Below are 14,169 nucleotides of genomic sequence, written 5' to 3' on the forward strand. Positions count from 1 at the left end.
TTTTCATAGTTTCATTTGAAAGTGTTTTTGCAACCATTTGATATATATATATATATTTCTTAATGTGTGACAAGTTAGAGAGCAGCACGTGCTCTTAGCTTAATTATCTGTTTAATTCATATACTTCCATTTCTCTCAATCCGCGTAATATAATTGGGTTTATTTTTTAGAGTTTTTACGCCGTCGTCTACGCATAAAAATGTTCAGAGAGAACTCATCTCCTTAACGTCCCATCATAGGTCATCCGACTGTCAAAAATTTAATGAAATGCTCGAAAAATAAAAAAAAGTATGTAGATAGCACCACCCTTCTTATAATGGAGCACTATCAATGAAAAATAGAGAGGAAGAGAGCCTTTAATTTTGGATCGTTTCCCTTTCCATATGAAACAAAAATAATGCTATAGCCAAAAGAAATTATTAAATATAAAAACTTTCAACCAAAAAAATATAATTGTTTTCTTTATACCCAAAAAAAAAAATTGTTAACAATTTTTAATCACTGGTATTCTTCCACCCAAAAAGAATTAATCTTTTAGGATTTTCTTACTTTTATATTGAGCCTGGTATTTGGTGTCCAAGATTTAATCACAATTCCTCAAACAAAGCTCTTACCCAAACCCACAGGCCCACAGTCCAGTGACAAACTTGCTAAAATATGGATGATGAACCCAGAAAAGTATAAGACGGCCCAAATATGGAGTCGGGATTAAATTCCTTTCCGTTGTGAGTTGTGCTACAACGGATTCTAAAGTGTTACTCACGCGTACACAATTTATAAAACAATCTCTTACGAAATAGCAATGTTGAACAAAAACAAACAATTAAAGCAATTCATCTTTATGGAGGCCTCTCGCATGCGCATGGGCATGAGCGGAAAGACTAATAACAAAGAAAACATACCACAACCATCTTGATCATAACATCTTTCATCGTTTACACACTCTATATATGGATATGTCACTGCGTAAGTTTTAACCCGATCCATTGCATTGTTCAATGTTGAAACTAATAATAATTAGTGGCACAAAAAGTAAGTTGTCGTAAACATAAAATGCATATATTGTTCTATGAATTGTGTTGTTTCATAAATCATCAACAGCAAGTTCCAAAAGTGATTAAATTTCTGAGTGAAAGCAAACGTGCATGATAAGATCATGGGAATTATAACCTGACCTTTCGTTTTGTGCGAGTGCGACAGAAGCAAAATTGGATACCTTCTGAAGAAGAACAGAGTTTTAACTGATTTGCTCAAAAGCCTTCACTGGTATTGAACCGGTTAGAGAGAGAGAGAGAGAGAGAGAGAGAGAGAGAGAGAGAGAGAGAGAGAGAGAGAGTGCTTCTTTTTCTCTCTGTCTGTCTGTTAGTCAGTTTTTTGAGGTTACAATCAGAGTTCCTCTTCTGCAAAACCTGAGACTAACAGCAACTACACAAATCGGCATCAATTCACAATACAAAGCTTGGCATTCTTTGGTTTAATAACATATTAAAATGATAATGAAAGAGATTTTACAATACTCCAGAATATGAAATAGTTTAAACAACCGCAATATTTCATACTATGGAGCATCCTAGAACTTTTAGATAATGACATTGTTTCACAATCATAGTATATTGCATTTGAGATCGGGTGTACCATATTTACAATATTATGTCTATAACGCATGACATAGACACGAGACACATGTTGCATGTAAAGTTTTCTCGAATATTTGTCATGCAAAATTGATGATGTGTTAGGTTTTATTAATGAGTAATGTTACACTTAACATCTATTATCATTTCTCTACTAGAGGTAAGACTCGCCAACATATGTAGGTCTTATCTTTATTATAAATATTATATAAATAGGTGGTAAAAGTAGCATTTTTGTTTACTAACATATTTTTAGTTCACTATTTCATGCGTGCCCAATTGTTGTTGGCTGGATTTTTATGTGTCTGATTATTGATTATGATCAATTATTTTATTTTTTGCTGCCAAATGAACTAAATTAATCATACTTTCCACCTACTTCATAGTTTTCTTTCCAACTAACCTTATATCAATACTCTCCCTTATTCATATTATTTTTTCTGCTAACCGATGTTTAGGGGGAGGGGAGGCTTCCCAATCTCAGAGCCGGATATACTACACATTTTTTTGAAGACTAATAGATGAGATCTTCATTTTTTTTTTTAGTTTTTACAGACTGCCTACCAAGAAGGATTATCAGCAGCAAAATTCAAACTTAAGCCATGGTCTGTCGAAAATAAAGATATTTATTAACTTAACTAACCCTGTTGGCTTATTCATAGTATTTTTTTAATTACTACATAAAACTTCTTAATCATATCCATAAGAGAATGCTCTTTTGGAATAATTGTGTGCTCTATTCGTCTCTCAAGGAGGGGTTTATAAGATGTTACAATCCTATCAATAAGGAAAGAAATAATTTACATAAAAAAACATATTAAACTAAGAATTCCAAGATTACAGGAATAGACACAAAAAGCCAATACTCTCCCTCAAGTTGGTGCATATATGTCACACATGCCCAACTTATGTAGGAAACTTGAAAACTTATGACTTGAAACAGCCTTTGTGAGGATATCTGTCAATTGATCTTTTGTTCTTATTGCTGGTACCTCATTTATCTTCCCTTCCAATTTTTCTTTGATGAAGAACCAGTCAACTTCAACATGCTTTATTATATCGTGTTTGTACTGGATTATGTGCAATGTCATGGGCAGCTTTATTATCACAAAACAATTTCATAAGCTGATCATGTTTTATACCCAAATCCCCTAGCATAAGCTTAAGCCATAAAATTTCACAAATCCCTAAGGCCATACCTCTGTACTCAGCTTCTGCACTAGACCGGGCAACCACATTTTTTTTCTTACTCCTCCATGTAACCAAGTTTCCCCCAACGAATGTAAAGTTACCTGTTGTTGAGCGTTTGTCATCCACTGATCCTGCCCAATTTGCATCAGTATAACCTTCAACTCTAAGATGATTGTTCTTTTTAAACAAAATTCCTTTGCATGGGATTCCCTTCAAATATCTCAAAATCCACATCACTGTATTCATATGGTGTTCTCCAGGATCATGCATGTATTGACTCACTACACTCAAGGCATATGCAAGGTCTGGTCTTGTGTGTACCAAGTACATTAAACAACCTACTAACCTTTGGTATCTCCATTTGTTAACTGGTACTTGATTAGGATCAACACTAAGCTTCAATCCTTCCTCTAATGGTGTAGCTACTGGCTGACATGCCAGTTTCGTGTAGCAAATCAATAATATACTTCATCTGAGATAAGTAAATTCCAAAATTGCTTCTCAACACCTCAATCCCTAGAAAATATTTTAGGGATCCAAGATCTTTCATCTCAAATTTTGTAGACAAGTATCCTTGCAAGGCCGCACGTTCTTCTGGATCATTTCCTGTTACAACCATATCATCTACATACATAATGAGTGCAGTAAGCTTCCCATTTTACCATTTAAAAAAAAAAATTAAACAGAGTATGATAGGAATTACTTTGTGTGTAACAAAATGCTCTTATAGATTTTGTGAATCTTCCAAACCATGCTCAAGGGGACTGCTTCAAACCATACAAGGATTTCTTCAACCTGTATACCTTTCTTTTGTATTTATCCGGAGCACTACATCCTGGTGGAAGATCTATATAATTTTCTTCTATCAAATCTCCATGCAAGAAGGCATTCTTCACATCAAACTGCTGTAAGGGCCAATTAAGATTCGCAGCCAATGACAACAAAACACGAACTGTGTTGATCTTGGCCACATGGGCAAATGTATCTGTATAATCGATTTCATATTTTTAAGTGTACCATTTTGCTACCAGTCTTGCCTTGAAATGATCCACTGTTCTCCCATCAGCTTTGTACTTAACAGTATAGACCCATTTGCATCCCACAAGTTTCTTGCCAGCTGGCAAGTCCGTGATCTCCCAGGTAGCATTATTCTTCAACGACTTCAATTCTTCATTCATTGTTGCTTGCCAACGTGGAACAGCTAAAGCCTCATGCACACTATTAGGAATAAATGCAGTAGATAATTGAAACACAAATGACTTGTTTGATTCTGATATGTGGTTGGTAGACACATAATTATCTAACGGGTAAAACACATTAGATTCTTGGTTGGGTCTATTCACCGGGTAACTAGTTCTGCATTTAGGGTCATTTTCGTAAGTAAGTTTAGGAATACCTTGGTTGACATGGTTAGGGAAATGACGTGGTGGTGCATCTGGGATCAAAGATGATTGATTATGGTTATTGAGGCTCAAAGGTGGTGAGATTGATTGTGAGTTAGCTAGCGACAATGAGATGTCCAATGGTGAGGAGGTTGGCAGTGAGTTGTCCAACGGTGAGGAAGGCAATGAATTTTCCGACAATGTCGGTTCATCAACATTGTTTTCATGTGAATGATCACCACTTAACTCCAATGCATTACCCCTTAATTTCAAGTCATTCACATCATTATTTTCTTGTGAATCATCACCACTTGCTTCCAATACATCACCACTTAAGTCCAAATGATTCACATCATTATGTTTTTGTGAATCATCACCACTTGTTTCCAATACATCACCATTTAAACCCAAATGATTCACATCAGGAATAGTATAATCAAGAGTTTGAACTTCTGTCTGATTCTCCTCGGCAAAGTACATATCGTTTTCATGAAATGCAACATGCATAGTGACAAACAACTTTTGTGTCAGAGGATGATAACAACGATATCCTTTCTGATTAGAGGCATACCCCACAAACACGCACCGTAAAGCTCGAGGTTCAAGCTTACTCATTTGCTGTTCATGGAGATGAACAAAAACCACACAGCCAAACACGTGAGGTGGAAGATTTGGAACTGCAGGAGCATCAACATGTGAGGAAAGAGCCTGAAAAGGTGTTTGAAAATCAATTGATTGGGATGGAACGTGATTAATAAGATACGCAGCCGAGGTAAGAGCTTCTCCCCAATAGGATAACGGGAGACACCCCTCTAGTAAGGAAGCACTGACAACCTCCGGAAGATGACGATTCTTGCGCTCTGCAACCTTATTTTGTTGTGGAGTGTATGGACATGTAGTTTGATGAACAATACCATGTTGATCCAGAAAGGCACGAAGTTCAGAGTTCACATACTCGCCACCATTATCACTCCTGAAAACCTGTATTTGTGACATATATTGTACTTGCACCATTTTGTGAAATTGCCGGAATAAGGAAGTAACTTCACTTTTTGACTTCATCAAACAAACCCAAGTCATACGCGTGCAATCATCAATAAAAGTAATGAACCAATAAGCACTACTAAATGTAGCAGTTTTAGATGGTCCCCAAACATCAAAATGGATTATCATAAATGGAACATAACTTTTTGTCAAACTGGACGGAAATGAAGTACGATAACTTTTAGCTAGTTCACAAACACCACATTTAAAGCTAGAAACGTCATTCTTAACAAAAAGGCTAGGAAACAACCTTTGTAACTAACTGAAAGAAGCATGTCCAAGTCGACGATGTCCCAACCAAACCTCCGAAGCTTTATTCCGCCCCTCCCGAGATCCTTTGACAGTAAGGGCTTAAGTCAACATCTGGGTATTGTTCGATGTCATCTCCAAGTAGTAAAGCCTCATTTTTCTGATACCATAACCAATAGTCTTGTGAGTTCGAATATCCTTAAAAACACAAAAAGAAGGCCAAAAAATAACAAGACAATGTAGGGCGACAGTTATTTGAGCAACCGATAATAAATTATAATCAAGAGAAGGAACAACAAGCACGATATCAAGATTAAGGGTATCTGAAAAAGAGACAGTGCCTTCCCCAATAATGGGGGCATGATTACCATTGGCAACACTTACAACAGTTTCGGTGGATAGTTTTAAGGTTAGTACTTGTCTAGAATCACAGGTCATATATTCAGTAGCATTGGAATCAATTATCCATGTATTATTCGTAACAAATGCAAAAACCTTTAAAGCTTTACCATCGTTGTTTGTATGTGCAGAAGCTACCTTAGCTTTGGCAATCAATGCACATGACTCATTACAGCGGGGATGACGAGTCCAACGTGTCATTGCTCTGCGTGAGTTGAGTGCAACGTCTGAGGTGATTGATAGGGCCAAGATTCCAAACCAACTAGGTCAACAATGTGAAACCCTTGGAAAACATACAGTAGCCCAAAAAAAAGACAATCTATTTTTTTTCCCTTTTGTTTCTTTTTTCCTTTTGTTATTTCTCCTTTTTATCTTTTATCTTTTTCTTTTTTTCCTTTTTCCTTTCCTTACGCCTGGTTCTTCTTTTTCCTTTCCTTACGCCTAGGGACTTCCTTCGAAGCAAACTTCTTTCGAAACAAGACAAAGAAAATTGCAGATCACAAAAAAAAAAGTTTTGCAGAACACGAGTTGGGTTGCAAATTGGTAAGATGGTTAGCAACCGTTTCGCGGGTCTCGTCTCTGGTACAAATAGAATTGCATACACATGTGGTGGTTCTCAATCGGGATTTGCAGCGGTAATGGGTTTTGAACCTCGGTTAGTGGCCACGTGATGCAACAATGGGTAGTGGTGGGTGGTTGCAATGTATGCTCGGTGAACTCGGGTCAGCAACAACGACGTCGCTCGCTGGTCTGGGCGGATGCGGGAATCGGCTCGGTGAACTTAGGTCAGCAATGACGGCGTCGCTTGCTGGTCTGACGGTGTGCTGGTGGTTCTCAGTTCTGCGCACAGCGCGCAACTTCTCTATTTTTTTTCTAACCTAGGCTCTAATGCCAAGAAGAGAATGCTCTTTTGGAATAATTGTGTGTTCTATTCATCTCTCAATGAGGGGTTTATAAGATGTTACAATCCTATTAATAAGGAAAGAAATAATTTACATAAAAAACATATTAAACTAAGAATCCCAATATTACAGGAATATACACAAAAAGTCAACATATCCAACAAAAGGAAACTGGCTGGATCGATGTTTGGCGGTGGTAGCATCTATAACTTGAACCCCCAACCCAATTATTCAATCAAAGGTTTCATCATTGAACCTGACTTCTCTGCCCTCCCACTTCCCATCCACTTTCATCCCCTCCATTTGTGCGATCACGGTTAAGCTACGTCAACATTTTATATTACTATTGCTTTTTGTCTTATTATCTCTATAAAAAAATCAATATAAAATATTAACGTGATTTAACCGTGACCGCATAAAATAAGAAGAGATGAGAGTGTATGAAAAATGGAAGGGCAGAGAAGCTGGGTCCTTCTTCATTCCCTTTTGCTTTTTGCCATATCTGTAAAAAGCTGAAAAGTAAGACAATAAATCCACGTCTTTTGCTTGATGAACAGTGAATACATGCCTTCAAATGGCAAGTCCCAAGACGCACCAATGTTCAAACCTAAATGTCCACGACAAGTAATCAAGTTAGAGTTTGTCTAGTTGATCGATCGAAATTCATGACCAATGAATCCTTCATCAATTGATACTTTATGGACTCAACAATCATAAATATGATCTTTGTTTTGGGCATGTTTTTATTAGAATTTTTTATTAAATTAATCAAAATATTAATAGCATTAGCATCATGAACAACATGTTAGCAGTCGCCAAGTGTTAATATGATCATAATTATTAAAAGGTTGAACACACTGCATAATTAAAATATTAAATGATCGAACAAGCTATGTGATTAAAAAGACTAATAAAATAACATATTCCAATTTTTTTTTTTTTTAGAATTTTTTTTGCTGACACCATAATTGTAATGTATGCTCTCACCATACACCTATCCATTTGACGGTTTTCTTCTATGTTATTATTTTTAAGATTGTATTGGTGTCATAGATGGAGTGCATGTTGAGGCTTCAATACCACATCCGGATCAATTTCCATACATTGGTAGGAAAGGAATGCCGACTCAAAATGTTATGGCTGCATGTAATTTTGACATGTAATTCACATTTGCTTATGCCGGATGGGAAGACACTGCACATGATACAAGAATTTTTGTATCCGTGCTATGGAATCCAAATTTAAACTTTTTTAAGAGTCCAAATAGTAGTCTTCATCCAAATTTAAACTTGTTTATTCTAGAAAGATGATTCAAGAAAAGAAAGAGAGAAAAATTGAAGTTTCTTAAACTTTATTCTTGATTGGGTGGAATAAATAAATAAAGTTTTCATCTTTTAAAATTTTTGAAAATTTTATAATTTTCTCCAAATTATTGTTAACGTAACCCCGAAGTTAGAAGTACAAGAAACACAGAAAGGGAAAGAAAAGCAGCTCTCTCTCTCTCTCTCTTCTCTCTCCCTCCATAAAATAAAGCAGTTGCCTTTGTCTCCTCTAAACACTCTCAAATTATCAATGATTTTAAAACCCAAATTTCTAACCCTTTCTCTCTCTCCGCTGCTCCAAAAAACAAAAACCTAATTTCCGTTCGGGCGAAGTGAGAACGAAATTGCGAGAAAATCCCCAAATCGAGCTGTGAATTCACTGAATTGCGTCGATTACTGGATAAATTATCGATGAGAAGAATTGAGGTTGCGGAGGAATCTGAGATCAAAGCTGAGGAGGCGTAGATGCATGTCGCGGGAGTGAGCTTGGATCTGAATTGGTTCCTGCACTTCATATTTACGGTGTTTATAATCGCCTTCTGTTTGCTGCACCTGGTGAAGAACACGGCCTCGAAGTACTTTGAGGTCGACGCCAGCTTCGAGGGAGGAGGTGACGGTGGTGATCAGACCCCAATTCCTGGCGCGCTCATGGAGGATCCGGTTTGTGTCGTCTGTGGGAATTCGGGTTCCAGGAGGTGCTCTCGCTGCAAGGCCGTTAGATACTGGTATTGTTCTTCAATTAACTTGTTAATTTTTGTAGTGAATTTATGTGCCGCTTTAATCATTGTATGTAAAAGTTGCGTCTTTGCACTTAATTATGGTGATTTTAGTTTCGTAAGTATTGGTAATTTAATGAATTAGGGGCGAAGTTTTAATCTTTGGTGAAATTTATACGTTGTCGAATATAATACAGTTAGTTATTTCCATTAATCATGTTGTCTCGCAACAGTTATTTCTTAACTTCTTTTTAGTTAGGCTTTGATCCCATGTATGCTATTTGATTCGTGATGTTCAGTGTTATGCTGGCAGTCAATGTGTTGCAAGCATCCTATGTTTAGGCTCGGGATTGATCCCTAACATGGATAACTTTGTTTTCGGTGTTGATACTTGCAATGATATATGGGGCTGTTTACAGGAGACACATGAAGTAACAATATTGAGATGTTAGAACTTTGCTGAATGAGTGATTTGGTGGTATCAATCTAATGTTATAAAAGTAGTGGTTTAGTATTATCAATTCAATACTTGTATGATGGTGAATGTTTTTCAGACAATGGTAGAGATTCCTATAAGCGTATATTCTTCCATAATAATTTGGTTCTAACGTTTATAATTTTTCAGCTCATCGAAATGCCAAGAAAAGCATTGGAAGTCAGGGCATAAGACTGAATGCAAGGACTTTCAACCATCTGGCAGAGTGAATTCAGCTCAGAACACATTGACTAATCGGAGATTTAAAACTTCTGGTGTTGGGGGCAAAACATTCCCTGGACTTGCTCTTGTTCCTGCTCATGGAATTTCTAAGCGTATCAAGAAGCCGAAAGAGGTGAACTTTTGTTTAGTTTTTCTTTTTCATAAGGAATGCTGCTTACAGTTTTTTTTGTAATTCTTATCTGATACATAGAAGTAGTAACAAATGCTTAATACTTTTCAGATTCTTTTTCCCTACGATGAATTTGTTGAACTTTTCAATTGGGACAAGCCAGGGTTTCCTCCTTGTGGACTCTTAAATTGTGGAAACAGGTTTTTCTTTACCTTTTTATGGTTCATTTTAATACCACTAATTGGGTGCTTCCATTTGATCAAGCGGCAAACTTGACTACAGATGTCTTCATTCTTTATACACACCTCTAGCCCGCGAGCACTCACACTTTCACTGACGTTCCTATCATACTTGTACTACCTATGATTTTGTTTATGCTTCTAATTTCCCTTTTATTTGCAGTTGCTTTGCCAATGTGGTTCTACAGTGTCTTTCATCCACTCGACCGCTTGTTGCCTACTTGTTAGAGAAGGGCCATCAGAGAGAGTGTACAGTCTTAAAACCATTCAGTGCTACTTTTTTAGGATAAAGGTGCTTAAGCAAGTCTTGACTCATCAAACAATTATTGTCTTTTCGTTTTTCAGGCATACGTGAAGACTGGTGCTTCCTTTGTGAATTCCAAATCCATCTTCAAAGAGCAAGCCAAAGTTCGCAGTCCTTTTCACCAACCAACATTATCTCTAGATTACCAAATATTGGTGGTAATCTTGGCTATGGGAGGCAGGAGGATGCTCATGAACTCATGAGGTTTCTTTACATGCACTTGATCTAGTTTCTGTATTTATCTACTGGGTGTTCTATTGAATACATTGTTAACTATCTTTTTGAATTCTTGTGGTATATGATGGTTGTTGAATTTTATTGTTTTGTAGGTTTGCCATTGATACAATGCAGTCTGTCTGTCTTGACGAGTTTGGTGGAGAGAAAGCTGTGACTCCAAGCTCTCAAGAGACAACGTTAATTCAACATATATTTGGTGGCCAGCTACAATCTCAGGTTATGCATGTTAATGGTGAAGTGTAAATTCAGTTCTGACATCAATTATTTCTTAATTTTTGTGGCCAGCTAGACTGATGCTTACAATCATGTCAAATTACATATGTTAAATGGAATGTCATAACAGTTTTGTATTCTATATCTAGATAAGTTGTAGAGCTTTACCTTTTTGGTTCTGGTGTCGTTACTTGGAATATTTTCAACATGCCTAACCTTCAAACTTTGGCTATGGCATATGCCTGTTTTGGAATTTTACATCCCTTTTGGGGCTTTCAATAGCGAGTCTATTGAGTTTTGTTTAAGTTATTCTTTCCTTCATTGAACAACTGAGCCAATTAGCTGGTATGAATTTTTTACTTATTTTTTTTGGTAAAAGATGTTTAATACCATTCTTATTTTCCCCATCAGTTCCCTTCTAATGCATTTTCTCGTTTTGGAATATTTTTCAGGTGATTTGTACAAAATGCGAGAATATATCAAATCAATACGAAAATATGATGGATTTAACTGTTGAGATTCATGGGGATGCTTCATCATTGGAGGAGTGTCTTGATCAATTCACCATCAAGGAGTGGCTTCATGGCGATAATATGTATAAATGCGATGGGTACGATCTCTACTTTTTCTTTTTTCAATTCCATTTATTATATTTGTTGTCTTTTTCAGTTCTGGATTGTGTAGTTTCTTCTCTGTTGTATGGTCTCCTATGAGGTTTGAGATACATTGTTTCTGTTAACAGGTGCAATGACTATGTCAAGGCTTGGAAACGTCTTACTGTTAAACGGGCTCCAAACATACTCACAATTGCCTTGAAGAGATTTCAGGTTTCAACTATACTCTTTTTACATGTTGCTTTGTTAACTGGTGCTCATGTTACAGTTAAAGTGGATCCATCTGTAAATTAGAATTGTTATCAAGAGTTCTTATATCACAATAAGGAAAACCTTTTCTTCCAACTCGTTAGATGCTAGGTGTTTTCAGTTGGAATTACGTTGTGTACATATCTAGAAATTCTTTGAGTTATTTACAGATTCTTATTTATGCTGGATTACTGTATCTTTAGTGACTAATAACACATCATCTTTAAGTTGGTTCACTAACTGTTTTCGGGACCTTGTCAGATTCCTTCTTGAAAATGTATGTACACACACTCATATATTTGATATTATATTTCACGTAATTGATAATGAAGTTGTACTTATCTATCGTTACTCTGACGATTCCTGAAATTGTTATGTTGGCAAAACTTTTCAGAGTGGGCGGTTTGGGAAAATTAACAAGAGAGTAACATTTCCTGAAACATTAGATCTTAACCCCTACATGAGTGAAGTGGGAGACGGTACAAATATCTATAAGCTTTATGCCGTTGTGGTCCATATCGATATGCTAAATGCTTCATATTTTGGACACTATATCTGTTATACCAAGGATTTCAGCGGAAACTGGTACAAAATCGACGACTGTAAGGTGAGAATATCTCTCTCCCTCTCATAGTTATGGCCTTCCCTAGTGCAGACTTTTAAAATGGTTCTGCTAATTCTATTTAATATGCACATTGTAACCAAGCAACTAATTTCTTCTCCGACTTATTTTGCCATTTTCACAGGTTGGGACTGTAAATTTGGAAGAGGTACTTTCCCAGGGAGCATATATGCTATTATATAGCAGGTGCGTATATGTGTGTACTCTTACGTGTCATTCTCAAGTTTCTAAATTAAATTGTATATAGTGGCTTAGACGAATGCAATGCGTGTGACTGGACCCTAGTTCAAACTGGTTTGCACATTTTATTTTGGGCGAGAAGCATTATGTGAGATACTCTAAAATAATTTTTGTTTCCTGTTTCTGCACAGGGTGCAGCCACGAGCATCATGCCTAAGGACCGAACCTCCAAAGAAAAAGGAGGAAATGATGAATGGCGAAGTAGAGCCTTGCCAAAAGAAACAACATAAATGTTCCGTCGCTGAGTCTGCAGATCCTACACACAATTCTGGGTCTGTGCCATCTGACACAAGTTTGCCACCACAGATTCCAAGCTGTGTAACAGACTCGGCTGCTGTAATCAACGGTGAGGTTGCAATTGAACATTCTGATAATGCGGATCTCAAGCTTAAATTACTTCCAACTGTTTCAAAAGAGGTTTGCATGGTTGAAAATGGTACTGTTAATTCCCCATCTAGTCCATCTGTTTCAAGGGAGATTTCTATCTGCGAGAAGGACCCTGCTGGTGAATTGGATTTGGATACTGTAAGAGGTGATTCAACTCCAGCTCCAGCTGGTATCGATTTGTCTAATGGTGAGTCATGTTGGCCTGTTCTGGACGATGTATCAGCGCGCTGCGTGAAGGATCTCTCTTCTTCAGGTCGTGAAGCTGAAAATGGCGATTCCCAAGATATGGATATCGGTCATTGTGAGTCAAGTTCATCCCCTGCAGAGGACATTGAAATTTACCGGAGCAATGGGCCGACGACTCGTGCAAATGGAACTGATTACCCGGTTGTGAATTCTGGTATTCTGAATGGGAACGGAATCCACATAATAGAAGTAGATGACGGCTAAATAATCGAAGGTGGATTTCTTAGCAATTATTATTTTGTTCATAATTCTTTAGATCCCCTCATCGTCGCCATAAGGAAAAAGATCGAGGCTGGGAATTTTGGTCCGGGGTTTCATTATTTGCAGAGACCTCCGATTAACATTTTAGTTGGGAGAGTCATTAGTAATTTAAGGTGACAGAATGTAGTCGGAAGCATAAATTCATAAGAAGAGCTGAAAGATTAGTTCTTTTCTTTGTATCCTTATTTTTCAGTTAATATTTATTATTCAAGAACCACGAATCTTGCAAAATGCCGTCTTACAGTTTTGAATTTTAGCTCATTCTGTGCTTTGAAAAAAAATTGTTTTTGCTGTGATGTGAGAATAAAATCATTTTTGTTGCTTCACGTTTTCAGCTTTTTTTTTTTCACCTAAAATTGTGAAAATAAGCTGTTTTTAAGTGTTTATCAAATAACTTTTTGAGCTTAGTTTTTTTTATATCCACTTTCTATAAAAGCACATCAGTACCAAACCAGTACTTACCATGTCAATAAGGAGAGATTTTTTCAATTTGATTGGCACACGAGGTGGTATATCATGTGTCATTATACAAATAATAAAATATGTGTTAAAAAGTTAAACGAATGATGTACTATCTGTATTCTTATCATAATAAAAAATTTCTTGTCCATAAGCGCTTTTGTTAAAAACGATGTTATTTGAGAATACGTGTTTTGTGTCTTGAAGCAACTGGCAAGTGATTGACCTGTCCCACAAGCGTTTTGTTGTTGTTAAAACAATCTCGTGAACGTGCTATAAGATCGTTTCTTTAGAATATTAAATAAGTTCATTGAAGATGCCAACTTGAATTTACCAAAACAGTGAAAGAACGACGCCAACTTGGAGACCCGAGCTTGGTGTGAAGTGATTGAATGCATCGAGATCTCTGCCATGGCAGCCGGCCTCGAAGGC

General features: G+C 36.8%; 1 protein-coding gene across 1 annotated transcript; it reads left to right on the plus strand.

The window, feature by feature from the left end:
* The first annotated feature begins 8,271 nt into the window (after positions 1-8,271).
* On the plus strand, positions 8,272-13,509 carry LOC126604846 (ubiquitin carboxyl-terminal hydrolase 18-like). Its single transcript, XM_050272161.1, has 11 exons — positions 8,272-8,848; positions 9,465-9,669; positions 9,778-9,866; positions 10,069-10,154; positions 10,251-10,413; positions 10,539-10,662; positions 11,112-11,269; positions 11,402-11,486; positions 11,917-12,129; positions 12,269-12,330; positions 12,516-13,509. The coding sequence occupies exons 1-11, from the start codon at positions 8,589-8,591 to the stop codon at positions 13,219-13,221; spliced, it is 2,151 nt and encodes a 716-aa protein (XP_050128118.1). The 5' UTR covers positions 8,272-8,588; the 3' UTR covers positions 13,222-13,509.
* The last annotated feature ends 660 nt before the right edge of the window (positions 13,510-14,169 follow it).

The sequence above is a fragment of the Malus sylvestris genome, chromosome 15 (assembly GCF_916048215.2).
Source record: "Malus sylvestris chromosome 15, drMalSylv7.2, whole genome shotgun sequence".
Taxonomy (NCBI): domain Eukaryota; kingdom Viridiplantae; phylum Streptophyta; class Magnoliopsida; order Rosales; family Rosaceae; genus Malus; species Malus sylvestris.

What these genes read in the sequence shown, in the direction of transcription:
- LOC126604846 (XM_050272161.1), top strand. Translation starts at nt 8,589, where the DNA reads ATGCATGTCGCGGGAGTGAGCTTGGATCTGAATTGGTTCCTGCACTTC. An exon ending in GATGCTCATGAACTCATGAG is followed by an intron (nt 10,414 to 10,538) that starts GTTTCTTTACAT and finishes ATTGTTTTGTAG; the next exon opens with GTTTGCCATTGATACAATGC. An exon ending in GTGGCCAGCTACAATCTCAG is followed by an intron (nt 10,663 to 11,111) that starts GTTATGCATGTT and finishes AATATTTTTCAG; the next exon opens with GTGATTTGTACAAAATGCGA.